This window comes from Solanum tuberosum, unplaced genomic scaffold, assembly GCF_000226075.1.
Source record: "Solanum tuberosum cultivar DM 1-3 516 R44 unplaced genomic scaffold, SolTub_3.0 scf00020, whole genome shotgun sequence".
Lineage (NCBI taxonomy): Eukaryota > Viridiplantae > Streptophyta > Magnoliopsida > Solanales > Solanaceae > Solanum > Solanum tuberosum.
Window position 1 is genome coordinate 2,290,143 of NW_006238946.1, and position 27,290 is coordinate 2,317,432.

General features: G+C 35.3%; 5 protein-coding genes across 9 annotated transcripts; 2 read left to right on the forward strand and 3 right to left on the reverse strand.

The window, feature by feature from the left end:
* Positions 1-1,572: 1,572 nt before the first annotated feature.
* On the forward strand, positions 1,573-4,581 carry LOC102600092 (uncharacterized). Of its 5 annotated transcripts, XM_015305207.1 has the most exons (7): positions 1,573-1,710; positions 2,322-2,440; positions 3,134-3,199; positions 3,269-3,322; positions 3,445-3,551; positions 3,693-3,759; positions 4,213-4,581. In XM_015305207.1, the coding sequence occupies exons 3-7, from the start codon at positions 3,162-3,164 to the stop codon at positions 4,265-4,267; spliced, it is 321 nt and encodes a 106-aa protein (XP_015160693.1). In that variant the 5' UTR covers positions 1,573-1,710; positions 2,322-2,440; positions 3,134-3,161; the 3' UTR covers positions 4,268-4,581. The 5 variants fall into 5 exon arrangements, 4 of the variants coding, with proteins under 4 accessions (XP_015160693.1, XP_006340859.1, XP_006340860.1 ...); XM_006340797.2 differs by having other exon boundaries at positions 2,303-3,199; XM_006340798.2 differs by lacking the exon at positions 2,322-2,440.
* Positions 4,582-4,916: 335 nt separating this feature from the next.
* LOC102601097 (SRSF protein kinase 1) lies at positions 4,917-8,395 on the reverse strand. Its single transcript, XM_006340800.2, has 4 exons — positions 8,013-8,395; positions 6,234-7,022; positions 5,932-5,979; positions 4,917-5,840 (listed from the first exon to the last, which is right to left on the reverse strand). Exons 1-4 carry the CDS (start codon positions 8,193-8,195, stop codon positions 5,520-5,522), a joined length of 1,341 nt encoding a protein of 446 aa, XP_006340862.1. The 5' UTR covers positions 8,196-8,395; the 3' UTR covers positions 4,917-5,519.
* A 2,323-nt stretch (positions 8,396-10,718) lies between these two features.
* LOC102601439 (epidermal growth factor receptor substrate 15-like 1) lies at positions 10,719-21,996 on the forward strand. Its single transcript, XM_006340801.2, has 14 exons — positions 10,719-11,123; positions 12,206-13,322; positions 14,670-14,888; positions 17,229-17,455; positions 18,200-18,274; positions 18,440-18,511; positions 18,586-18,684; positions 18,811-18,879; positions 18,956-19,070; positions 19,594-19,662; positions 19,813-20,158; positions 20,248-20,289; positions 20,462-20,582; positions 20,786-21,996. The coding sequence occupies exons 1-14, from the start codon at positions 10,986-10,988 to the stop codon at positions 21,686-21,688; spliced, it is 3,612 nt and encodes a 1,203-aa protein (XP_006340863.1). The 5' UTR covers positions 10,719-10,985; the 3' UTR covers positions 21,689-21,996.
* A 164-nt stretch (positions 21,997-22,160) lies between these two features.
* On the reverse strand, positions 22,161-24,054 carry LOC102606363 (amino acid transporter ANTL1-like). Its single transcript, XM_006340894.2, has one exon. It carries the CDS (start codon positions 23,524-23,526, stop codon positions 22,258-22,260), a length of 1,269 nt encoding a protein of 422 aa, XP_006340956.1. The 5' UTR covers positions 23,527-24,054; the 3' UTR covers positions 22,161-22,257.
* Positions 24,055-24,190: 136 nt separating this feature from the next.
* Positions 24,191-25,997, reverse strand: LOC102601768 (amino acid transporter ANTL1-like). The gene has a single exon (XM_006340802.2). It carries the CDS (start codon positions 25,681-25,683, stop codon positions 24,406-24,408), a length of 1,278 nt encoding a protein of 425 aa, XP_006340864.1. The 5' UTR covers positions 25,684-25,997; the 3' UTR covers positions 24,191-24,405.
* Positions 25,998-27,290: the final 1,293 nt, after the last annotated feature.

Consider the following 27,290-nt stretch of genomic DNA (forward strand, 5'->3'; position numbering starts at 1 on the left):
TATGTAGTAGACTTATTAGATATAGTAAAAGTATTTTAAATTATTAATTATTGTAATTAAATGCATGGCAAATTGAAAAGGTGTCAAATAGAGAGGAAAAGGGGGTCACATGTTATGAAGAAAATGAATGGTTTTGTAGAAATTTATGTATTATTTTCTACTTTCAAATTTGTCAAAGCAAACTCTTCTTGCTTTGACCAAATTTCCTCTTATATAATAGTAGAATATATATATATATATATTAATTAATTGTTTGGTTTGTTGTAAATTAGCATACATTCAGGAATCGTCTGGTAGCTAATTTTCACTACACCTAATATATAAATAACTTTGTCATTCATATATTAGTTTGGGAAAAAGGTCTGAAATATATTTAAACTTTGATCGAAATTGTTGTTACGATGCCGAACTTTGAAAAAGACCTTTTACTCCCCTACACTATTTAATAGCATATTTTAAAGGTATATATATATGCCTACGTGGACATCATAAATATTGCATAATTATAAATAGTAACATGTCCACGTGGGCACATATACACCTTTAAAATACACTATTAAATAGTGAAGGGGGTAAAATGTCCTCCATAAAGTTTGGTATCGTAACAACAATTTTGGCCAAAGTTGAAGTATTTTTCAGACCATTTTCCCTATTAATTTCATACAACAATTGGTTTGCAAATAGGATAAAAGTTATCAATTTATTAGTTTTATACGATGTTTGATTGGTAGATTTTCAAATGTTATATAAAATTTATTCATGTAGTAATTTTATACAATGTTTGATTGGTAGGTTTCTAAATATTGTATAAAAAATATTCATATATTAATATTAAATGATGTTTGGTCATATTTTTCAGTAACTCTATATAATTAATACTTACATGACTTATAAAAAAATTATGTATAATTTATGCGAAATAGAAGGTGAAATAAGTTAGTTGATTATTGACCATACATGTATTCATGTTATTAATAATAAGTTAATATAAAGGATGAGAAAATAAAATAACTAATATTACTTGCGGGTTACATAGTAACATCAACGATCAATCAGCCAATGAAGACTGTACGTGTGACGTTTAACTTGTCTTTGTGGGCCCTATTACTACAATCAACGAGGTGAAAAGTTTTTGAATAATTTTTTTTTAAAAATAAATAATTATGGTCTAAATATATAGATATTTATGTGGTTTAAATCATCTCATTAATAATATAATAAAAAAATGAAGTTGAATTTATATTCTTCACATTTTTATTTGTTTATTTGCTTTTGATTTGACATGAAATCCAAAAATACAGAGATGATTTTTAAATCGTATGATCTTAAATTAAAAATATTTAAATATATTTAAATATTTTTTAATCTTATAATCTTAAACATATTTGGTGAAATTAAAAATTGTATAAAAAGAGATTGTTCTTTGAAAAATAAATCAAAAGGATAAAGAAGAAAAATAAATGTACTCTACTTGTTAGTAAAATATAAATAAAGTAGTAAAATAGAAATTTCCAAAAATATTTTTTCTTACGCGTGTATTGAACCTATAAAAGTACGCTGCCTTCCCTCATTTTAGAACTCACCATCACCGGCGCAACTTAGAATGAGTATTCCACTGCATTGCCGCCGCTCTCCGGTGACGATCAAAACCTAATCCCCAAATAAATTTTCCCGATCATGCACTGCTCTTCCCATTATCGAGAACTCATGGTAAGATTATCTAGGAATTATTGTTTAAGAAAAACAATAGAGAGATTGTTGTCTTTTTGAAGTTACATTAGTATTCTTAAATGAATGTTTTAAGGAAATCAAGAAATTGTAGTTATAGGATGTTCAAGAATTTGTAAGACAAATTTTTCAAGTCAGTAATGCAGTTTACACAGGGAATTTGAATTTTGTTTCAAAAAGACTGTCTTGTTTATTTTCCTTACTTGTATCTTGCAGACAAGATAATGAAGAAAAACAGAAATTTCCAGTTTGATTCCAGTAAACCTAAATTGATCAATCTGCTCATTGTTGTTAAATTTTCTTACATGCATTGGTTTTAAAGAAATGTTCAAGAAAAGGTTATTTTTTTGAAGTTACATTGGTGGTATTCATAGGAAATTGTTGTTTTCAACAATATATTGACACTGCAAATATTAAGAAATTCAAGAAATCTTTTCTTTTTTAAGGAAATCAAAGAATTGGTTTGTGTTGTTTTTTGTGTAAAATATTCCAAAACACGTAAATCTTTTTGAAAATCTAATGCGGGTGAAATAAATTTAAAACAGGCTAAACATCATTATTACTAATCGTATAGGTTGATTTTCACTCTTCAGCTGTGGAGGTTGGAAGCATAGCTTTGACCTATTAAATATGCCAACACTGTTGGTCTTTGACATTATTCTAGAGACTTGAGGTTCAAGGATAGTTTTCCATGTATCCTTTGTTTCAAAAGGTATCAACTTTTACCTCCTTCAGGTTAGAGTTACTGAGTTAGTATCTTTTCTCTTCTTTGAAGTAATAAAAGAGGGAAATGTATTAATGACTTTGATCTTAGAGGAAGTAACTTAATTTGAACATTTAACACTACTCTAATGTTCTAACAAATAGTAGAAATCATTAATTAGAATGAGAGGATTAAGGAAAAGCTAGAATAGGCTCTGACGAAGTGACAAAATTCTTATTTTTCTTTGATGAGTGGAGGAAGTTTCCTCCTCATCTATTGCTATCCCATTCCCTGCTCCTCTTTACCGATATACCTGTGAACTATGAGATCAAGAAAAAAAATAGATGCAGGGCCCAGAGTTTCAAAGCTACTCTTGAGCTTCCTTCTCCTGCAGCCAAAGAAACTGACTAGACAGTGCTTGTCAGGAGGGAGATTCGATCTTTGCAGTCTTAATATTCATGAAAACATTAGAGATTACAATGTCTTTTTCTAAGTGTCATAGTCTCACTCAAATTCCATCTTGCTTATGTTCTGATCTTGTGATAGAATTGTCATGCCTGCTATTTTTATTCAAATTTGCACCAACAAAAACACAAGTATCTTAGATTCTGGGACAAATTGGAGGCACTTTTGTCCAGAGATTACAGTTGAGTACCTTAGCCATATCTTGGATGTTTTTTCGTGACTTCTTTTGTATTGTAGTTTTGTGATATTACTGAAGAAAAGGATTATGATGAGCGAATTTGTTTGGAAGAACTGTGTGAGAAGGTAATGATTGTCTTAAAACTCATTGATGTGTCATTTCAACGTGGAGTCTGTAACTTAGTGAATTATCAGGTCCTATCTGGACAAAAGAGGACAACAACCTATCTTGATTCCTAGCAAGAAATGGTACGTTTATGGTCATCTAATGTGAAATAGATTTGCCTTGTGCTGCTTGGCTTATAGGAAAGACTCGAAACTCTTTTTCATCGGTAACATTGATTTTGAGTCTTTGACCACGCCTTTTGCAGGTCATGCCTGAAATCAGTTATCAATTACTACACAACTATGCTGACCAAATTCAAAACTGGGATTGGATCTGCAACATTTATTCTCAAGCTTCAAGATCATTTACCAGGTAAGTTAAGGATCTTTGTTTAAATTTTCATCACAGCCAGTCTCTGGAATTTGATAAAATTGCCATTTACCTGAAATTCCATTCCACTAAATTTTGCAACATTCATTGAAGTTGAACTTAACTCTAGCATGAACTTAACAGTAACAGTGGCAGCCAATTCAAAAGTAAACACACTACTAGCTAAACAAATTGAGGCTGTGATACTGAGGTCAGTTGAAGTTAAGTGTAAGTGTTAAATGCTTAAACTGCTTGTTACTGTTATCCTTTCATTAACTACACACACTTTTATCCTGTATTATGGTGAATTATGTACAAGTCCTCTGTTTTTGATATTGGAAGGTTGGAAAATCTTGAACTGACCTGAATTTGCTTGATTTTTTTCGTCTGTTGGGTTATTTTTCTGCTTTCTGCTTGTGGGTTTGAACCTTGATGCTCTCTCGCCTCCACCCACCCCCACATAAGCAAAAGAGAAGGAACTCTTAACTCCTCGTGTCTTTGTTTTCATTTGTGTTGGAACAATAACTTTGATATGGATAGACTAGAGTATAATAAATACAGAGGAATGAGGATCAGTATAGCAGGCCAACTAATTTTTGGGTGAAGAATAATTGATGGATTGATTCTTGATGTTGCTATTCTATTTATTTATTTATTTTTGTAGTTGCAATTATGTTTGGAGATGCATTGTTGCCTTGAGAATGTTCTCTCATTGTTGAGGAGTTGAAGCAGACTTCATTGTGTTTTCAAGTGAGTGGAAAATTGCATTTCAGTCTGCGCGATCATCCAGGAAATTTGCTACCTACCAAGCATAATTCATGACATTGAAAGATGATTTGGATCTAGAGCACGGTATCCAGATTCAACAAATAAATGTATTTAATCTGATTACAGATCCAATCATACTATTTCTGTAAGTTTATTTATCTATTTATACCTACTTAGAGATACAATTAATGTTGTCAAACTCAAAATATACACTCCTTGGGAAGCACTAATCACTATAGGTAAATAGATGTTGCTTTACATTTTATTGATGAAAAGTTATATTTTCTTCTACTTTTTCTGACTCTGGACCTTCACACTCCCTAAGGTTTGGGTGGAGAGGCACATGGTGGTCATAATGGGATACCAACACAATGTGTCCCTACTATAAATTGTGCTTCTCTCTTAATATAACATTGTTTTTCATGGTAAATGACAACAATATAACTACTTTTTCATATCCTAAGATGAATCGTACGAGCAAAACTAAAACCAAGCCTACTGAAAATAATTGTTTCATATCATTCTCTTTTGGTCAAAATCACAAAAGTTTCGTTTCCACATTTGTCAAAGATACAAGATATGTTGAATACACTTGTGATGAAGTTAGATTGCTAGCTAAAAGAAATGGATACAACTTACAAAATTTCAAAATCCTGTATACAAAAATTTTATGTCTTGTCATAGGGGACTTCATCATGAGTTAGAAATCCTTTTCCAGCTTTTGCATCACTAGCGAGGCTGTTCCCTTCTAATGTTGAGTATACAAAAGCAACCCTCCTTTTTCTCCTTTTCGTATGGCTACTCAATACTTCTCCAGAGTGACTTGAAAAGCAAACCTTCTCAGGCAGCTAAAGTCTCTCGCCTTGGTGGATAATAATGCTGAGTTCAAATGATGCAATATAGCAGTCATTGTGGAGCTTGCTTTGTTTCCTCAGGTCCCTCAAAAGAGCACGGGCAACTACTTTATCATGGGAAAGAAGGAATCATTCCTTCAATGACAGTCAACTTCACTAGAACCATGAATCTGGAGTGAGGTCAATTTCTCTTTTGGAAGTCATTTCCCCATCATGATCATCCAAAACTACTAATGAATGAATCAAATCTTACTAAGAAACTAAAACAATCCAAAAAATTAAATCACAAGTGGCACTGATACAGGTGGAGAGTGGGACATAAGCAGTGACAAGACTATTCATCCCAACATCACTTACCCACCTTAATTTGTAGCTTGCTCATACCGATATTAACCCTTTCCACACCTGATTCATTCTTCACCTCTGTTTGCTTTTGATTTTTAAAGTTGAGCCATGGGTGTTGCAAGCACTGCTCAGCAGTTGGTCGTTTCTCTGGCTCAAAATCAAGAAGAGGACTGAGAAATTCCGTGAACTCATGAGCATCACTTTCAGAAAATCTATATTTGTTAACTAGTAATTTATCTAGACAACCATATTTCAGTCTACGGATCCTCTTCAAATCTCCGTGCCTGTCAAAGTAATCTTTGGATCTAGCCCCACCTACGGCTATCTGCTCCACCATAAGTTTGTAAAAAAATAAAATCAGCAGCTATTTTCAGAAATAATTCTTCAAGGCTACAAAAACAATATAATGTGCTCACCTTCCGAGGGATCTTTCCTAGAAGCTCCATCTTCATAGCTAGATGATCCTGCAACCCGCCAAAATGATAACAAAATATAGTCAAGTGAAGTTATAAAATAATTCCTCTTCAGGAAGTAAAATCTATTGGACAGAATTCTTTCAACACTAGGTGGACTCCACCTTACACCCAAAAAAACAGACCTCAAATCAGAAAAATACTCCATAACACTTATTCAGATTATTTTTTTTTTACTGTGAAACGGGTTGCATTATGCAATGAAAGGACAGCTAAACAAAGAAACACAGATGAAATCATCTTACCTCATCTTCGCTGAAACCTTCTCCACCTTTGGGAGTGAACATCATCTCACCAGTAGCAAGCTCAAATGCTATACAAGCCAAAGACCACATGTCAGCAGAGAATGAATATCCAGATTGAAGTATAACTTCAGGGGATCTGTACTGTCTTGTTTGAATTTCTTGTGCAAATTGCTTATCCTCCCAGCATGCATTTCCAAAATCCACAACCTTGCACCTCAAGTCTATCCCATCAAGAGATCTATTTGATTTTGGAGTCCCTCCTACCCCACCCATTGAAGAACGTCTTCCTGATATCCTAGCTGCTGCTCTTCTTGCCCTTTGCTTTAGCTTTTTCTCAATGATATTCATTGTTACTCCTCCATTAGGGTTCCCCTCAGGCCTTTCAAGTATGGGAGTCATTCCGGATCTAATGGGATCTTTTGTGGCATTAATCGTGGTAAGTAAAAGAATATTTTCAGGTTTCAAATCTGTATGAACAATTCCAAGCCCCCCATGCAAATAATCTAAACCAGTCAAAACACATTTGCATATCTCCCTAACTTTGTTCAGTTCAAGGCCCTTATAGTGATTATGCTTGATAAGCCGCAATAAGCTATCACCAAGAAATTCAAAAACCATACATATGTGCTGTCCATTAGGGCCTGTGTGCTTAAAATGGTCAATAAGCCGTACAACATATTTACTGTTAGATTGATCACCATTGGCAATCGCAGAAAGGACTTCAATTTCATGAAGAGCTGCTTGAGCAAATTGTGGTGCACTTTTCTGGATCTTCAAGGCAACAAAACCCTATGAGAAAACAAACATACTAAATTAAAGTTCTTAAAGATCCTTATGAACTTCCAAACCAATAAAAGGAAATCTACGAAAATTATTGCTAAAGTTAATTTTATAGAGAAAGGGTTTCTGAAACATTTCAGCGCTAAGAAAACGGCTAATTATCACTAAAAATTCAAAGCAAATAAACCATGAAGAACATCAATTGCACTTAACTGCTTAATCAAAATAAGAGGTTGTTCTTGAACACCTACAGCAGGTGCTGCTAATAGATTGATATTTAATCTCAAAAAGTCATTCTACCATCTACCCAACTGACTCCAATTCAGGTCAAAGTTGTTCCCAATTTCCCAAAGACCAATGCTTTTTATCACAAAACAAAGTCACCTAAAGAAGCAAACACTACAAAATTCTTGAACTGAGTCATGCCCTTATTGTGAGGAAAACATTACAAGCAACGCACCATTATAAGGGAACATTGTTCTCATGCCCTTGTTGTGAGGAAAACATTACAAGCAATGCACCATTATAAGGGATCATGATTCATGAGTGGAGAATGGAAGTCATCTCAAACAATTGACAGGTACTTCAAACATTAATTTTACTGTACACAGGATCATGCTTATGATCAAGGTCCTAACACTTGATGATGTGTAACGACTCTCGCATACTTGTAAAGAAGCCATGCATATTCATTGTCGTGTCTGTCAAGAACATAATCAATAATGCTAATTACAATACTATGATTATTCTTTCATCAAACAGGATTTTTCAATGAAGATTAAATTGGAAATATTTCTTAACATAACCAGAATGATACAGATGCAACAAGCATTTGTGTTAAAAGCAGTGAAATGTCAATTGCTGCTGGCATAATAACTGAGACAAACATCTATTTTTGTAATAATAGTGATAACTACAACTAGTACACCTCAATCATAAACTCTTCGTAATAAAATTATTTATCAAAAATCGAAAAGAAATAATGAAAACAAAACTCACGGATGATTGAGTATCATAAGCGAGCCAAACGGTGGAAAACTCTCCCCATCCGAGTTTTCGTTGAGCGATATATCGGCCACCGGAAAATGAATCGCCGACTCTCACGGCATGGTACCCTCCCTTCCGGTAAGAATCGAATCCTTCATCTTCATCCTCCGACGCCGACGACGATGAACAAGACATTGTTTATAACTGAATCAAACAATCGTGATCTGAAAATTTCAAAACTACGTTCCCTTTGTTTACGAATTTGATTATTAGTTTCGAGTATTAACAGAAAGTAGCAAAGAAAATATCAAAAGCTCGATAAATTTTGGGGAAGAGAAAAGGTTGATAGAGAAACGAGACAGTGCGTTTAATGAGGGAACATATGTGGCCTTCAATACAAGACTCGCTCCACTTTTTGCTCTTTCTCTCTTTTATTACTTCCTCCGTCTCATATTAATTGTTACTTCTTTCGTCTCATATTTTATAGTTGACGTTGTTAAAAAATTAAAAATTACTTTTTTCATTTCAAAATAATTAAATTATTGAGCTTTTTTTCTACAATTTAAAATAAGTAAATTATTATAGTTCAAGAGAATTGTTGAGTATTTTTTTCATTCTTGCCCCTTGTTTATATTTTCTAAATGATAATTTCAAGAGAGTAAATTGCTTATATTTATGATTTTATTTTGAGTTATTTATACTATTTTTAAGAATAGTTTGAAAATAACTAAAAGGACAAAAGTGGAAAATGATGTTTATTTTATGTTCTAAATATTTTTTTAATAAATGTGTGCATTGCCTCAATAATTTTATTTTGAAATTAATATATAATAATATAAACAAGTTTGTATTACTCTAGTAAAACTATTATTGATTAGTTTATCGCTCATAATTGACGGAAGTGTGATTTTTAAAATAAAATTAAAAATATAAATAATTTGTTATGGATAAAAAATAAAAAGAATAACTAATACGTGACTAAAAAGTACTATTAATTCAGAGATATTTCACCAATGTCATTGGAGAAATGAATTTTATGACTTCTTTTTACGGTGAATAAGTGGAAGTTTCCGTTTGGTACATTGTGGACTACTTTGACTATTTTTATTGGTACGTTGTGGACTATTATGACTATTTTTACTTGAAAGTATCTAGAAATTTTCAGATTTGATTTTTGAAAATTAAATTATATATTTAGAGTAGATTTTTTCGATGAACACTCCAAAATAAGTACGTAACATTAAATATTAAAAACGGACTATTTTGAGATTTGCTATATTGGAAATAGTTTCATGATTGGTCATGAGGGAGATCGATATGGTGGGGATGGAAAAGGAAGTGGTGTGTCCTTGTTGGTCCTTTGGTTGGGGTAAGGAGGTAATCAATGCGGAGGGTGGGTGGGGTAGAGGGAAGATCCGCGTATAAATCTTTAGTAGAAAAGATTTTCTCCAAAAGAGGTTTTACGCGATAATTTAAAATAATTAGCTTTAATGTGAATATCAAATATAGAGTGAAAAAACAAAAAATAAAAATAAATAGGTATAGCACGGATATTTAAGACATGCGAGAAAATATTTTTTTGTTTAATAATATATTTTCTCACCCTCTTCTTCTCTGTATCATTTGATAAATTTTTGGGTATAGTCTAAATTTAAAATTTAAATTTGTATTTAATATAATAAATTATGCTTATTAGAAAAAGTTGGTGTAAAACACAAAAGTAAGATCTTGAGATAATATATTTTGTGGATGATATAATATTGATTGACGAAACGTAAAAGGGCTTTAATAGGAGACTGAAGGCTTCGAGACATAACCTAAAGTCTAAAGATTTTAAGTTAAGCAAGATAAGAAAACGAGTCTTGGAGTATAAATTCAATCACGCAATTTATGAAGCGAACATAAATGTGGTGTGCTTGACACACAAGTTACCTTTCTCGAATAGAGAAATTTTCAAGTATATTTGAGGTCAATAATTTAAGGTAGTAGAGAGATTGATGGGAAGTGGGAACGTCACACATTGTATTAGGATAGAGTGGATAAATTAAAGGCTCACATTCAGTGTTTTTGTGATAAAAATATATTGTAAAAATTTAAAGATAAGTTCTACAGAATTGTAGTTGAACCAACTATGTTATAGTAAGCGGATTGCTGACCAGTCAAAAGCTCTCATATCTAAAGATGAGAGTAGCAAAGATATGAATGTTAAGATGGATGGATGTGTAGACATATTAGAAATTATAAAATTAGGAATGGGGATAGGCAGAGGTGAGATCATGACCCTGTAGAAGATAAGATGCGGAAAGGAGCTTGTGATGGTTCGAATATATGAAGATGAGATATTTGGAATCCCCTAAAAGAAGGTTCGAAAGGTTGGTCGTGTTGGCTTGAAGTGGGGTAAAGATAGGCCTAGAAATATTGGGGATGAAGTGATTATGCAAGACATATATAACTTCAACTCAATGAATACATGATCCATGATTATAGGGGAAAATAAAAAATTAAAATAGAATATATGTAGGTAGTTGGACATACTACTTTCCTATTTGTGGAGTATTATTAGTATATAATATCTCTAATTTAAAATTATATTATTTAATTTTTTTTATATAACCTTTTTTTTATTAAATAAAAATTAAATAAACAAATTGAAATTGAGTAGATAAATACAAAATTTACAGCACACAATGATGATATTGTCGAAAAAAAGCATAGTTTATTTTAAACAAAAAAAAAACAAAGGTGTGAAGGTGCAATCAAAAGAGAGAGAGTAATGCTATGTGCATTGTGCTGTCCGAAGCACAAACCCCATCGAACTTCTGACATCACTTTTCTCGATCCTCCGCCTATCGATCCCACCACTGCCCACTGTCCGGCGGCGGCGGATCACCACCTGGGATCTTCTTAAACCTCTCTAATTCCCTGCCCTAATTCCTTATCGCAGATCTAATTCAGTATTCTCAAACTGATTGAATCGGTTCAGTAATGGCTTCGCAGAACCAAACGGATCAATTTGAGGCTTATTTTCGCAGAGCAGATTTGGATCAGGATGGTCGGATCAGTGGTGTTGAGGCTGTTGCCTTCTTTCAAGGGTCCAATTTGCCTAAACCAGTCCTTGCTCAGGTTCGTTCGTCCACTTCTGTGTTCTCTTATCGTCTTCCTTCTTCATCTACTAGAGTGAAGGAGAAGTAAGGAAATTGAAGCTAGTTATTGACAGTTTACTAAGTTATTATGTAGTATGCGTCTCTTTTCGGTGATTTGAATTGTTGCAAGTCCAGTTGCTACTATTACTTGTTAATCTCCTAACAATATACCCAGTGAAATCTCACAAAGTGGGCGGGGAGAGTAGAGTGTAGGTGGACCTTACCCCCCACCCAGTGAAACTAACATATGGATGTTGGTTTGCCTCACTTCTCATTGCAATGCCACGTCTTTCTACCTCTTCTTCCATGACTTGATTTATTGCTATTGATGGCTTATACCTGTTCTACTATGCTTGCTACAGTGGGATCAAAGCAGGAATTGGGTGTTTCGGGTGGAAAGACATGGTTTAATTCAGTAAAAAGAAGCAGAGAAATTTACAATTGTTACATTTGATGAATATTTGGAACCAACGAAAACAATATGAAAACAGGTAGCAGATATGAGATACATGAAAAGTTTAGTCAAAGAGTATAAGTGAAATGGCTATGCATATTATAATTTTTGAAATCTTAACGTTTATGTCCAGTAATATAACAAAATGAATAGCAGTCTGGTAACTTAGAATAGAAGATAGTAAATAGTAGAGTTTGAAATTTGAAACTAGGACGACTACTAAAATGTGTTAGAGCCACTTGAGAATGTAACAAAAGTTGCAGATAATTCTGTGGTTCAGGCTGCTAGAGTGGTGAGACTCAGATATTATTGTTGTTGATACTTGATAAAGTAGTGCAACAACAATTATGATGCTTGCCAGAAGACAGGTCTAGAAACAGATTGCAAGATAATCTAGATGTGGAAGAATTTATAGTTCGTAAATAGTCCATCTGCAACTCCTGCTAACGTCTGGATCTATCAATTTCCTCTTGTTTTCTTACTACAGTTCACGTGTTCTTTTACCTTTATGCAGATATGTTCATCTGCAGCTCCTGTCTAACGTCTGGATCTATCATTTTCCCCATGTCTTCTTACTACAGTTCACGTGTTCTTTTGCCTTTATGCAGATATGGACATATGTTGATCAAAGTCGTACCGGTTTCCTTAGCCGCCAGGAATTTTTCAACTATCTTAAGCTTGTTACAGTGGCGCAGAAACGAGAGTTGACCCCAGAAATAGTGAAAGCTGCACTATTTACGCCAGCTTCAGCTAAAATTCCTGCCCCACAGATAAACCTTGCAACTGTAACAGGTCCTCGTCCAGCGAATAGAGTTGGTTCTGCAGTGCCTCCAGTCACTGGTGCTGCAGTGCCTCCAGTTAGTCGTGCTGCTCCAACAGCAGCACCAAGTTTTGGCATTAGGGGTCAACAGGGTTTACCAGTTCAGCAGAGCCAGTATATGCGGCCTCCTCGACCCTCAGTTCCGAGCACCAGTTTCCCATCTCAACCAGGTGTTTCTAGTCAAGGAATGCCAGGTGGTACCATGGCAGCTTTTAGTCCTGCCAATTCTTCTGATTGGCTTTCTGGTAATGGTGGCTCCCAAGCAGCTGTTACTTCCCAAGCTCCTAATATCATTATAAATTCTAGAAGTCAGGATGGATTTGATCATGCTTCTCCACAACAGGATCAACAAAAGACCACTTATTCAGCAACACCAGGTTCATCAAATTCAAATGATGCAACTCTGCGTGGTAACCAGCCAGATGTTAAGGATCCTAAAGTCGTTCCAGTTTCAGGAAATGGATTTGCATCTGACTCGCTTTTCGGAGATGCCTTTTCAGTTGCATCAGTTCAACCAAAACAAAACTCCGCACCTAGTATATCTTCTGCTGGCAGCTTCCCAGTCTCTCCAGCCATGGTCCCTGCATCTGCAGGGCTCCAACATCCAGTAAAGGCCAGCCCAATTGTTTCACAAGTTGCACTTCCACAGCAACCAGTAAATCAGCATCAGCAAGCTCAGTTGACTGGGAGACCAAACCAACAGGTCTTAGTGCCAAGTGCTGCTGCAAATCCTAATGCAGCTGGAAATTCTCGTTCTAGTCAGTCTCAGACTCCTTGGCCAAGAATGACCCGGGCTGATTATCAGAAGTACAGCAAAGTATTTATGGCTGTGGACACAGACAGGGATGGAAAAATTTCTGGCCTGGAGGCAAGGAACCTCTTTCTAAGTTGGAAGCTGCCTCGAGGTTTGATTTCCTTACTGCCATGATGATTTGAGAAATACTATGTTCATTCTGGTTGTTTAGTTCCGAGACAGATATTTATTTGGTAATTACAAATATCTATTACTGGTTTTGTTACGATCAACTGAATGTGTTATGTATCCTTTAGTTATTACCAAGTGATTTGGGACATCAATATTTGCTGCTGTTCTTGCAGTTAGAAGCCTTCGATTTTGATGATTGGGACCCTGGGACATTGATTGATCTGTGTGGTAGCTTGTAATTTTAGAAAGTTGGTCACGAGCTTGTTTGATTATTCTTTGTGGGAAGGGCGAGCGCTTAATACCCCTTAATCTTCTTAAACTTGCTATTTGCCCTTCAACTTCGGTAGCTGTGTTGTTCCGCAATTGTTTTTTGAGAAATGATAAGTTTTATCAAATCTGCAGCGCTGGGGAACTGCTGAAATATGTACAAGTGAACAAAAAACAAAAGAAAATCATGTTCTAATCGTACAGGGACTCTAAGAGGCTAAGTATCAATTTTGCTTCATTTATGAATTCCTCTTTACACCCAAAAAAAAATAGTGTACACTCTGATTTGATTTGCTAGATTGAGCATGTTTTGTCTTCAACACACCCGACATTCCTTTCAGCTTAATAAGTAATTGTACTTCATTTATTAACTAGAAGTACAAGTTGTCTAGGTAGGTATTCCTTGATACACTTATTATTTACTTAGATTTCATTAGTGATAGAGACTTAAGAGCTAAGTGGAAATGTTAGAATCCAATTATTCTTATAAAAGATAAATCATCTATCCTTAATTTTTTTCGTATTCATCTACAGTTTTTTAGAAAGTTGGTTTACTTCTTACAAACTGTAGTTCTTTGTTTGGAAGAGCTTAAACCAGATAAGTTATTTAGTTAATCATGATATCTCCCTGTGAAATTGGCTATTTGAAATACTTATGTTGGATGCACCATACTATTAAATAGTGGAACTTGATTCTTGCGTGCCCAAACATTTTCTTGCTTGGTAAGGGCTTTGCATCATAAGATTCTTAGGCTTACAGTGACTATGGTTTTTATTCAAACATCTAGTGGCTTTTCTTGAAATTTGGAATGTGTGGCGACTCTTTACTTCTCAATAGTTCTAGTACAGCGCATCGTTTTATGTTCCGTCGGGGCTATGCACTTCATACTTTTAGCAGGCTACAATTTTCTTACAGGTCTTTTAAGATATTGTTGTGCTGTGTATTATGACCCTTGGCACAACATCTTTCTTGCTCATGAGAACTCATGCTGAATTTTCTTTATATCTCTGAGCTTTTGGTCCTTCAGAACAATAATATGGTATGCTTTTCGTTTGTCAGAGGTGCTGAAACAGGTGTGGGATTTATCTGATCAAGACAATGATAGCATGCTGTCTTTAAGGGAATTCTGCATTGCTCTTTATCTGATGGAGCGGCACAGGGAAGGTCACCCTCTTCCTTCCGTCCTTCCGACCAATCTTATTTTCGATGAGTCATTATTGCCTGCTTCTGGTCAGCCTGTCCCACCACATGGTGCTGTCGCTTGGAGACACACACCAGGTAAATTTATTTCCTCTGTTTATAATAGTCATTATGCATGGCTCATGATTTGTGAATGCACATATGTGTATTAGCAAATAGAGAAGCTGATTCTGTTTTGATTAGTATATACAGGCATCTAAAGGCGTTTATAAAGGTCTTGATTCTCTCCATCTATAGACTGAGGTTTTCGACTTTGATAATTAAGGTGTTTGGATTGACTTTTTAAGTAGCTTATAAGTTAAAAAGCTAAAACTCATAAAGTTGGTCATACCCAACTTTTGCCTTTCAGCTTATTTTTGTACTTTTTTGACCTAAAAGTAGGTGCTTAAAAGCACTTTTTGTCTTTTCCAAACACTTCCAAAAATTAAAAAGAGCTTAAAAGACAAAAGCTACTTAAAATAAGTCAATCCAAACAACCTCTTAGACTCTTCCCCATTACATGATATCAGAGCCTAACCTTCGGTAAGCCTGTTTTCATACTTTTAAGTCAGTATTCAAGTCATAGTGGGAAGCCCAAAAATCTAGTTACAAATGCGAAGGGTATTGAGATGTATAATCTTTCCATTCCCGTTTATGTCACACACATCCTTTTTTGTCCATTCCCAAAAAGAATGACACCGGAAACAATTAACTTTATACTTCCCATTTTACCCTTAATGAGAAGCTTGTGTAACAACACAAATGTAATAGAATCTCAAGGCAACAAGATTCATATATTTTAGAGCTGCACAAATGCGATGATGTGTTTTGGGTCACAAATGTCCAGTTTTCATTTTATTCTTCAACTCTGTGTTAAGTCAAACTAGGTCACATAAATTGGAACAAAGGGGATATAAGGGCACTCGAAATGGTCTTTAAATGTCTTGTTCCAATCAGCCATAACTTTAAGGGTTTTGAGTTCGATGCTAAGATTCTTTCACTCTTTGCATTATAAGCATTTCATCTGATGATAACTTTGTATATGGAATGTGCCCAATTCACAATTTACTTAAACTTGAATCGCAAAATATGAGTAGCCATATTTTGATCTGTAATAATATTATTTGAATGTTGAGAAATTATCTCTGAGCCTAAAATTTCCTCCAGAACATGCCTTAAAATATCTCTGCGTAGACCAAGTTATATTGGATGAGAGGAGAGACTAAAAGTTGTCTTCTCTTTTTCTCCCACATATTTGGGAGTTAATTGTATGGCCAGTTACAGGCTGTTGTCATCTTTGTAGCTTTTAGAAATATATTAGCTATCACACCCAAGGGTGTGGCCTAGTGTTCAATGAAGTGGATGGAGAACCATGAGATCCGGGGTCCGAATCTCGGCGGACGCAAAAACAGGGGCGGAGCCAAAACTTTTGCCAAAGGTATTCAAAAAGGTAAAAAGAATGTTACCAATTATGTTAAGTTACCTTTTCTCGAAAAAAGGTAAAAAGAATGTCTCTAGCGAGGCTCGAACCCACAACAATGGGCTACACATTATGTCCTTTGGCGCTGAGCTGCAGTGCATATTGTGTTAAGGGAATTCAACAACAAACCCAGTGTAATTCCCAAGTGGAGTTTGGGAGGGTAGTGTGTACGCAGATCTTACTCCTACCTTCACAAGGTAGGCAGGCTGTTTTCGAAGACCCTCGGCTTAAGTAGGAACGACAACATCAAAATATATATATACATGTCAGTCGCATACAATCAGATCAATCAATCAATCCACCCCGAGCAGCCTGTTAAGGTGATTCAAAACTTACTATTTATATATAAATAAGTAAATTGACTTTATATATAAAGTGTGAGTTTCCGACAAAGGGGTTCAGTTGAACCCCCTTGTACCCCCGTAGTTCCGCGCCTAGGCAAAAGCATTAGGTGATTTCTTCTCATCTGTCCATACCTTAGTGGACAGAGTTACCCGGTACTTGTGTTGATGGGAGGCTGTGTTGGAGCTATATTTAAAGTTTTGAAACAAATATTTGTTTGAGTATTCAGGTATGAAATACAAGCATAAGGCTTCATACAATAGAAGTAAAAGCACTTTATATTTATTTGAAGAGAGTGCACCAAATATAAGAAAGAGGAAATTAATAGTATTTGGCAATCTATATCTTTCATTTGAACCTCCTTCTATTTTCCAAGGTAGGTACCGGTTCCCAATCAAACTCTCTTCCTCCTCATTTCAAGAAGGGAAGCTAACATCATCTAAAAATTTGTCCTCGTATTGCACGATATAATTCTAGTATATATTGTATAGCAGAAAAAGAACCGTCAATCTGTCTAGGACTTTGCTAGTATGTTATTTGGTATCCATATCAGTCTGGATAATTCTCCTCCTGTTTCTTGTGTTTTGATTTAGTTTCATGATTCTTTTGATTTCCAGCCTCCCAGCAAACACAGGGGCCAAGGGTTCCAGGACAGATGGCTTCTGGCGCTCCAGGAAGGCCTCCACGTCCAGTTCCCATTCCCCAGCCCAATGAAGCTGTGCAGCCTGGTCAACAGAAGCCTAAAGTTCCTGCACTGGAGAAGCATCTTGTTGATCAACTTAGTCAAGAGGAACAGGATGCATTGAATTCAAAGTTCCAGGAAGCAACTGATGCAGAAAAGAAGGTGAAATTTAACTGTTCTTCTCGGCTACTATTTCCTTTATTCCTTACTCTTTCTCAGTTCTTCCAATACTCCCTTCTTTTTCCATGATTATCTGAATTTACGTTTCACAAATTGGGTCTTTAACCAAACAAGTGAGAAAACAAATTGCAATTTGAGATGGATCTTGAACAGTATGTATATACTAGTGAAGTGTGTGAATGTGACCGCCGTTTTAACACTTGCACCTGGATGCAGTTTTGTGCATTGCAGGAAACTTGGCAGTATTTGCTGGTGTGTTCTGTCTTCTTTTATTTCAACACTAGATTATATTGTATTTATTTGTTGGGTTTGATGTACTAAAAGGCAAATGAACACTTTCCTTTCGGAACCAATTGACAAGTCTGATGTGTGAAACAACGATGCTACATTTAATTTGCTTCAGAATGTGAATTATATGCATTGTATGGATACTGTTGTGTCTGTATTGTCATAATTTCCTTGGTTATCATGTCAGTTGTAGCACTAACTTTTGATTATTTCGCAGTATTTAGAGAACTATAATCAATGAATATTTGGCATTTTGTGAATTTCCTTAATTGTTAATTTGATGCTATGGAGGACCAGACACGGATCTTCATGTGTGAATTTAACTTAATTCTAGTGGAGCCTCTTCTTATGTCGGTTGGTGCTTGCTTTACTTCCAAGTGCTTGTAACTGCCAACATTTATTAATACAATTTCCCCCCTCTATGCTATAATATTGAAGGTCATGGAATTGGAGAAGGAAATTTTGGAAGCAAAAGAAAAAATTCAGTTCTACCATGCAAAGATGCAAGAAATAGTGAGTGTCTGATCTTTATGCACCTCAACTTCAATCAATTATATTCAGAGATCTAGATATTCTTTTTTTTGTTAAGGTAAATAATTTCATTAACAATTGTATACCAAAAGAAGAGATCCTACAATGCTAAAATTGTCTGCTTTCTCCTGTTATTTCTTTTACCAGATTTTATACAAAAGCCGATGCGACAATAGACTAAATGAGATCACTCAAAGAACTTCTGCTGACAAAAGAGAGGTAAAAAACTTTTCTGAACATAGGGAAACCACATCTCGTATACGTTGTTTAACTTAAAATGGAGAATTTGACAGGTTGAGTTATTGGCTAAAAAATATGAAGAGAAATACAAGCAGACAGGAGACGTTGCCTCTAAATTGACAATTGAAGAGGCCACCTTTCGGGATATTCAGGTATTTGTGGATTTGTTTTGTCAAATGCATTGGTGTAAAGTTAACTTCCCTTTTTCATATTTTCTTTGTAAATCATGTGAAATTGGCTTGTGTTTAAATGGTGTTATGTTGCTGAACCTTTTATAGGAGAAAAAAATGGAGCTATACAAGGAAATTGTTAAAATGGATCAAGATGGCAAGACTGATGGTATCCAGGTTGGAATATTGTCTCACTACTCAATTTGGTAGAGATAAGTAGAACTTTTATGAAGCAGTCATTTCTCTTTTATAGGACCGTGCTAGTCACATTCAGGTGAATCTTGAGGAGCTAGTAAAATCACTGAATGAACGGTGCAAAACTTATGGTTTACGAGCTAAACCAACTACACTGCTTGAGCTTCCATTTGGTAATTGTACAAGTCTTTTATACTTTGTGTGAAGATATGAGCTTTCATTTGGTTGTCTCATCTATTGCTATATTTTTATTTTTAAATCAGTAAAATCAAATAAAGAAGATCTTTTTGAAAATATAACTCCAATGCCTTGTTATTTTGTGTGCTGAATTGTGACTTAAGCTATTGTTCCTGAGAAGAATCTTGATGATAAAAAATGGTTCCCTGGAAGAAATTGTGACTCTAGCGGAGTCTGTTCTGTTTTAGAAGTGCCATTTGAGTTTCACCTATCTTGATTCTTGGCTAATAATATAATGAGCTGGACGGGCCTGCAAAAAGTATTTTCCATTAGGCACGTTAACTGGACATTCGACCAGCTATAACAGAGATCCAAAAGTCACTGGTCAATCTCAAGCCAAAGCCTTTCATTCTTCCAGACAATTTGAGTGTATTCTTTATTGGGGCATTAGAATTAACTTGTTACTGACTGTTTATTCTTTTCAAATGCTTTCTCATACTATAAGTTGTATTTTCGAAGGTTGGCAACCAGGCATCCAAGAGGTTGCAGCAGACTTGGATGAAGAGTGGGATAAGTTTGAAGATGAAGGTATGTTTTAAGAAGTCAGCTTGTTAATCGAAGTGCTGACACTCAAAATGCCTCCAGAGGCCAGTGAATCAGTTTTGTTTCTTCTTTGTGTTGCTTTTGGATGTGAGGGCATATTTGGCTCACTTTGTTGTTGAATTCTTTTTCTTCCAGGATTCACATTTGTGAAAGAGCTGACACTTGATGTGAAAAACATCATTGCCCCTCCTAAAACAAAGTCTTCATTGGTTCGCGAGAAAGCATCTTCTTTAGCTGAACATGATTCTGGAAAATCATCTGCTGATGCTTATACTGATGCAAAGATAGATAAGCTGCCAAACCATGTACAAGCTAGAGAAGTTAGTGACATGGAATCTGCACATGGACATCAGCAAACAGCAAGAAGTCCAACTGATAGTCCATCAAGGAGTAATGCAGTTGAAAGCCCGTCAAAAGAATTCCAAGAGTCTATGTACGGGAAGGATGTCAATTTTGATGGTTCACCCCATGGTGCGCAAAGGTAATGTGGCGGTTCTCTCTTCTTTTGACCATTTAGTCTATCATGCTCTCTTGTTTCCTGTTAAAGAATTCTGAGTATGTTCTGTACAGGAAGGACACTAGTTTTGATGGTTCACCCCATGCTGCTCAAAGGTAATATGGTGGTTCTCTTCCTCGTTTTTGTGATTCAGTATACCACGTTCTTTTGTTTTCCAATGACCACAAATTGCCTAGAATACTCAATTGTAGAGGGTTTTCACCTTCTATAAATTATTGTACAGTTCCCTAGAAATCTGAATCTCTTCGTTTGATTTTATGAGTGCAGTGAACACTGGGGTACTGAATCTGTGTTCTCGAGGGATAAAAGGTTTGATGGATCTGGCTGGGGTACGTTTGATACCAACTTTGACACTGATGCCGCATGGGACGTCAATTCTGTTGCAAAGGTAAATAGATTATTTTGCATTTTCTTTTTCAATTTTGCAACTGCTTGGTTAGATGAAGACCTTATCATGTTGTAGAACATTATTGTCTAGGCAACCTTCTACTCGTTCACAGAGTTTGTCTTGTTTCGTAGAATACCTTTTGACATTATTTTAAAGCTGAAAGTCCACGTTATATTGCTTACTTTCTTTCTTTGTTTATGCAGGATTCTGATCATGACAATTTCAAGGAATCTTCTCTTTTTGGAGATGACGATTGGGGCTTAGCCCCTATTAAAACGGGGTCCAAACAGTCCATCAACACACTACCGAATCAAATGCCATCCTTTGATTCTGTTCCTAGCACGCCAAGTTACAATGCTGGGTTAGACAACACGTTCCCTAAGCAAAGCCCTTTCTTTGATTCTGTTCCTAGCACTCCAAGTTACAATGCTGGATTCAGTTATTCAGACAACACGTTACCGAAGCAAAGCCCTTTCTTTGATTCTGTTCCAAGCACCCCAAGTTACAACTCTGGATTCACTCAGACTGATACCTTGTTCTCGAGGCAAAGTCCCTTATTTGATTCTGTTCCTAGCACACCAGCTTATAATTCAGGAGGCTCCCCGAATGCAGATAATATGTTCCAGAATAAGAGTCCGTTTGCCTTCGGGGACTCAGTTCCTAGCACACCTATGTACAGTTCTACAAACTCGCCTCGAAGACATAGTGAAGGGTTTGAAGAAAACTCGAACAGCTTCTCCAGATTTGACTCCTTTAACATGAATGATAGTGGCCCCTTTGGCACTCGTGACTCTCTTTCAAGATTTGATTCAATGCACAGCACCAGAGACTCTGACTACGATCATGGTTCATTCCAGCAACGGGACTCATTTGCTAGGTTCGATTCATTTCGCAGCACCGCAGACTCTGACTATAATTTTGGGCTCTTTCCTCCTCGCGAATCACTAAGTAGGTTTGATTCCATGAGTAGTACCAGGGACACAGATCATGGTCATGGTTTCACATCATTTGATGATGCCGATCCATTTGGTTCAAATGACCCATTTAAGACGTCGGCCGAGAGTCAGACACCAAGGAGAGATTCTGATAGTTGGAAAGCGTTTTGATGGGATGGAGTACTAGTACGAAGTCTTGTTTCATTTTTATCTTTTGGCCAGTTTGTTGTTTGTAGGTATGTAATGTTGTGACTAGATAAAAATGTGTGCGGCATGCATTAGTATCACGATAAGCTCTGTTGTACTATTATTTTATTAGCTTGATTTTTATATTTTTTTTCCATGTGAATTTTGACCTTTTCTACCACATTATTTTTTCGATTCAAGGTGGACACAACTTTTGCTGGTCACCCATATTGAATGTATAGTGTATAATGAGCATTTTTTATCAGTTTATATTGGAGAGGTATTTTGTTTTATGAGGTGGATTTGGGATCCTTGCGACTGAATTTTTTATTTTTTTTTGGGTGCATTTTGTGCTTCCATCTTATCACTTATGTTGTATTGCTAAACTAATCGAATTATGGATTGGTAGTAAAAGAAGTTATCTTATATTGTTTTTTTTCTTTATTTCTTGTTGGTATGCTGTTTATCATCGGCCAAGGGTAACTTGAAAAATTTATCAGGGTGCGAAATATGCATCTTATAAAAATATCTTCACATGAAAAATAAAGAAAAAGCTAAGCCAATTCTGAAAAGATCTTTGCCAAGGATGAATAGGTTCCATACACTGCAAAAGCTGTGCCCATGAAAATAAATGCAGCATCCAAAGCCAAACTATACCAGCCCAGCTCATCCTTAAAGACAATCAAGTGAAAAAAAGCAGGCAACACAAACCCCAAAACAACACTCACACTGCTACCAACCAATGACATGAAATCAGCAAAATTAGGTACTGTCAATGCCACACAACAGACTGTCAAAACCACAAGCCATCTCAACCACAAGCAGTATCTGCCTTCATAGAATCTCCTTTCCATCACTTCATAAACTGGATTCATCATCAGTGGGAAAGCCAAGAAGAGGTTTATGCAAAGGCCAAGCTGCACCAGGCTGCTAAGCGATCCCTGTCGAAAATTAGTAGTGATTATATCCTTGGTCTCTTCCCCAAAGGCAAAGTAACCCAATGCTCCAAAAGCACCATATAAAAATGCTACAAAGGCAACTGACAAACCCAATATTTTCCCAAATTTGTTTTTGTCTCTTGTCTCAGATTCCAGAGGCAACACCATTCCCATCCCTTCAAAAGCAAAAACAGCCACACCAAGACCATAGAAAAACACACTGAATCCACCACACATTTCTAAACTAGGCCTATTCTTGAGGTAAATTAGCACATCTTCAACCATCACTACACCCAAAGCTCCTAAATCAACAATTTCAGCAAAAATACTCAAAGGGGCTAAAAGGGTTAGTGTTGGAATTGAATTCAACCCCAACTGGAAGGGGAAACAGCTCCAAATATACACCGATTTAGGTGAAAATCCCAAGATTCTGGGATTTGTTTCTATGACAGAAGAATTAAACAGATATACTAAAGTATTACCAATGAAAATCATGTATCCAACTGAAAAACATGCTTGGGAGAGAACAATCATAACATCAACAACAAAACGACCAATAGGTCCACACACAGCAAATCCCAAATCACCAAAAGATGAGATTTTTGCACCTTCAAATTGGGATTCAAGCTTACGCCTACAATAAACAAGAAGCATCATACAGTAATAAGAAAGAGTGGCTATTGAGATGATCAAGAGAGACCCCATTACCCATCCTGTTCTCTTGAATGTGTACGGAAGTCCAAGAACCCCTGCACCAACGAAAGACATGAAAATATTAGCAAAAGTCTTTAAAGGAGAAGAAAGTTGTTGATTTTGGCCCAAAAATGGCACATCCTCTCCAGGTACATGGGTTGATGAACTTGCTTCGTCTGTCTCAAACCCCATTGTTGTGTAATCCTAATCAATAACACAAAAAAGATTGATAAAAATGAAATCTTTTTCGTTGTACATAAAAGAAAATCCATTTGGGGGCTCCCCTAATATAATTGGACTGATAAGACTTGTCCTTTATATGGTATACACAATCTTCACGTTTGTCTAATGTCCACTCCACTCAGGTAATCTCGATTTTCGATTTTAAAAATTACTGTATTATTATTAAAAACATCTCTATTTTCTTCCAATACCTTTTCTTAATTTGGATGAAGTATTAATACATATTGATGTGTTATCTTTGGATTCATGAACTAAGTATCTGTCAACTTCTTATACTAAAATCATTGAATGAAACAAAAATCTATAACAAATATTTTAATTAATCATAGTTAAGTGTAAAAACATCTATATACAAACATATGTTATGCATCTATTTGTTTTAGTTCCGAGTGTAAATAAATTAACGTATCACATATTTCAATCACAGTGAGAAACATCCATATGATCACAAGAACTTCAAATGTTCATGTATTTTGATAGCACAAGAAACCTCAAAAACCAAGTTCATACAAGGATTAGTTTTTGAAATGATTTCTACCAAGCAATTTCAAGAGTCTTTAACTTCATGTTATAATGAATAACATAACAAGTGGAGTATAGTATAAAGAGGAGATAACCAAATAGACCATTTTTGAGTAATTATAGCTTCTTGCAGTAAATATTCAATCATACATGAACATGACCCTCACACCCCTCAACATACTCACAAACAATAGCTTAACAAATGAATTACTAGTAGGAACAAAGTGTGGACTTACTTGCCCTTTGCTAAGGAATAAAAACAATCTCTTCAATATACATCTTATGAAATGCTATGAGGAAAAGAAACTAAGCTTTTTTTGCTAATATCTCCATCAGGGAAGAATAGGTTCCATAGACAGCAAAAATTGTGCCCATGACAATCAATGCAGCATCAAAAACGAAACCATGCCATCTCAATTCATCTTTGAACACAATTAAGTGAAACAAAGAAGGCAACACAAACCCCAAAACAATGCACACACTGCTCCCAACAAGTGACAAGAAATCAGCAAAATTGGGCACCGCCAATGCAACAAAAGTCACTGCTAAAACCATAAGCCATCTCAACCACACACAGTACCTGCCTTCCCAGAATCTCCTTTCCATTACTTCATAGACTGGATTCATCATAAGGGGGAAAGTGAAAAACAGGTTTATGCAAAGGCCAAGTTGAACAAAGGTGCTGAGCAATCCCTGCCCAAGATTAGTAGTGATTATATCTTTAGTGTCTTCCCCAAATGCAAAGTAGCCCAATACTCCAAAAGCACCAAACAACAAAGATATGAAGCCCATTGCCAATCCCAAGATTTTCCCAAACTTGTCCTTGTCTCTTGTCTCTGATTCCAAAGGCAAAACCATACCAATCCCTTCAAAAGCATACACAGCCACACCAAGTCCATAGAAAAACACATTGAACCCACCAAACATTTCAAGAACAGGCCTGTTCTGGAGGTAAATCATCACATCCTCAACCATCACTACACCCATAGCTCCTAATTCAACAATATCAGCAAAAATACTCAAAGGGGCTAAAAGGGTCAGTGTGGGAACTGAATTCAACCCCAACTGAAATGGGAAACAGCCCCATATATACATTGCTTTGGGTGAAAATCCCAAGATTTTGGGATCTGGTTTTGCAATTGAATAGCTGAACAAATATGCTAAAGTATTAGCCACAAAAATCAAGTAACTAACACAAAAACCAGCTTGAGATAGAATAATCATAAGATCAACAGACAATCTACCAACAGGTCCACACACAGCAAACCCCAAATCACCAAAAGATGAAATTTTTGCAGCTTTGATGTGGGATTCAACCTTACGCCTTGAATAGACCAAAAGCATCATACAGTAGTAAGTAAGAAAGGCAACTGAGAAGAGCATGATAGAACCCATAACCCATCCAGTTCTCTTAAAGGTGTAAGGAAGACCAAGAACTCCAGCTCCAACTATGGCTATGAAAACATTAGCAAAAGTCTTGGAAGGAGAAGAAAGATGTTGAATCTTGCCAAGAAGTGGTGTATCTTCTCTTGGGATACTCAAAACATGAGAAGATGAACTTGCTTCATCTTTGTTGAACCCCATAGTCTTATTATCCCAAAATCAAGAATCCAATCAAAGTTTTACACAAACCCCAGATATTAAAAATCAAAACTTTAAGATTTGATTAACAAGAACAAAAATCAAGATTGAATCTTTTTTCTTGCTCTTTTTGAATCTTCTTGGAAACAAGGTATATATTTGGTATGAGTTTTCAGGTTTAATATTCTAGTCTTTAAGCTGCCGACGGCTGTGGGGCATGCAGAGCTGTAAGATTTCCAAATCAGAGCAAGTTGAAACTACCAAACAATGTAACAAAAATAAAATAGTGACAATTGTGTTAGTCATTTCAAATACTACATAAATTCTTTTGTTCTAATCTTGGTCATTGAATGAACCATTTAAACATCTACAAGTAGTTTTTTTTGTTTTTTCACATTCGATTAATCTTAATTCACGCCGTAAATCTCTCAAACTCCTTGTGAAAAGGAAATTTTATTTGTTGAGTGTAGTCCAAATGATATTTCATATTTATTTGTTTAGGTTTGATTTGGCATATTTCTTAAAAAAACAATAAATAAAATATTATTTTTAAAATGAATAGTACTTAATAACATAGATAGTATAAAAGATTTTCTAAACTGAACAAGTAAAAGTATACTATCTACTTTTTTAATAAAATGAACACATAAATGTGAAAGGAAATAGTAAGTTAGTAACTAATGCATCGATTTAAATTCACTGATAATATTAAAAAAAAAAAAACTATCAGTACATATAAATTATTAATTGTTTTCTTACGAAATGGGGCCTTGATTTAGACATTAGTTGTATATTAGTAGTAATAAATTTAAATAAGAGAAGATTTTGTAATATAGTAAACATTAAAAAGTACAAATTACATAATCAAACGTTAGAGAAAGTTTTCTTTTACTTTCCTTGTTTCTCTTTGGTTTGTTTGTGGTCGAAAAGAGAAGATGATAAGATCATTAAAACGTGTTTTCCCTCTATTATTAGAAGGAACAAAAAACTTTTGAATTGGTCATATTTATGGAGGCTCTGCCAATAAATTGTCATTAGTCAACCATCATCATCATTAAAAATAAAGAAAAACGCTAATAGGAACTAGACACGTTGCACAGTTATTAGTCACAAAAATTTCATGGAAAATAAGTTCATACAGTTTGAAAAACTTCAAATAATTATAGAATGCTCACCGTCTTTGATTTGTATGAAATATTTCTGTAAAACGGTAGTATTTGAAGTTTGTTAGTTTCAAAAGTCTTTTATCTTTTGAATTAAAAAACAAACACCGAGCCTAAAACATTTTGCATTAACAAATGTGTCTTAATAACCTTTCATTTGTGTGCTTAAATATTTTGCAGAATATCTTCGAAGATACGTTAGCATCAAGAATATCTAAGAGTTTTGATCGTAGAAACAAAAAAGAAGTTAAAAGTGATATTAAAAGAAAATAAGAAAAGTCACAGCAACTCATAGAATATCCAGAAGCATTTTAAGATTGATATTTTGTTGGTCATCGTTCGTTTTTCTTCTTGTTAACGTCTAATCAACAAGTCCCAAATTTATTTATTTATTTTGGGTGGCTCAGCAATTATAATAATCCCCTTTTGGATAAGAAGATTCTGTCT

Bases quoted from the DNA above. Each gene is read 5' to 3' on its own strand.
- LOC102600092 (XM_006340797.2), top strand. From the start codon at position 3,162: ATGATGAGCGAATTTGTTTGGAAGAACTGTGTGAGAAG. The intron at 3,323-3,444 runs GTACGTTTATGG...CGCCTTTTGCAG, and splicing joins TTGATTCCTAGCAAGAAATG to GTCATGCCTGAAATCAGTTA. The intron at 3,760-4,212 runs GTCAGTTGAAGT...TTATTTTTGTAG, and splicing joins ATTGAGGCTGTGATACTGAG to TTGCAATTATGTTTGGAGAT.
- LOC102601097 (XM_006340800.2), bottom strand. From the start codon at position 8,195: ATGTCTTGTTCATCGTCGTCGGCGTCGGAGGATGAAGATGAAGGATTC. The intron at 5,980-6,233 runs GTAAGATGATTT...GGCGGGTTGCAG, and splicing joins AAGGTTTCAGCGAAGATGAG to GATCATCTAGCTATGAAGAT. The intron at 5,841-5,931 runs GTGAGCACATTA...ATGGTGGAGCAG, and splicing joins TAGGAAAGATCCCTCGGAAG to ATAGCCGTAGGTGGGGCTAG.
- LOC102601439 (XM_006340801.2), top strand. From the start codon at position 10,986: ATGGCTTCGCAGAACCAAACGGATCAATTTGAGGCTTATTTTCGCAGA. The intron at 13,323-14,669 runs GTTTGATTTCCT...TTCGTTTGTCAG, and splicing joins AAGTTGGAAGCTGCCTCGAG to AGGTGCTGAAACAGGTGTGG. The intron at 19,071-19,593 runs GTAATTGTACAA...GTATTTTCGAAG, and splicing joins ACTGCTTGAGCTTCCATTTG to GTTGGCAACCAGGCATCCAA.
- LOC102606363 (XM_006340894.2), bottom strand. From the start codon at position 23,526: ATGGGGTTTGAGACAGACGAAGCAAGTTCATCAACCCATGTACCTGGA.
- LOC102601768 (XM_006340802.2), bottom strand. From the start codon at position 25,683: ATGGGGTTCAACAAAGATGAAGCAAGTTCATCTTCTCATGTTTTGAGT.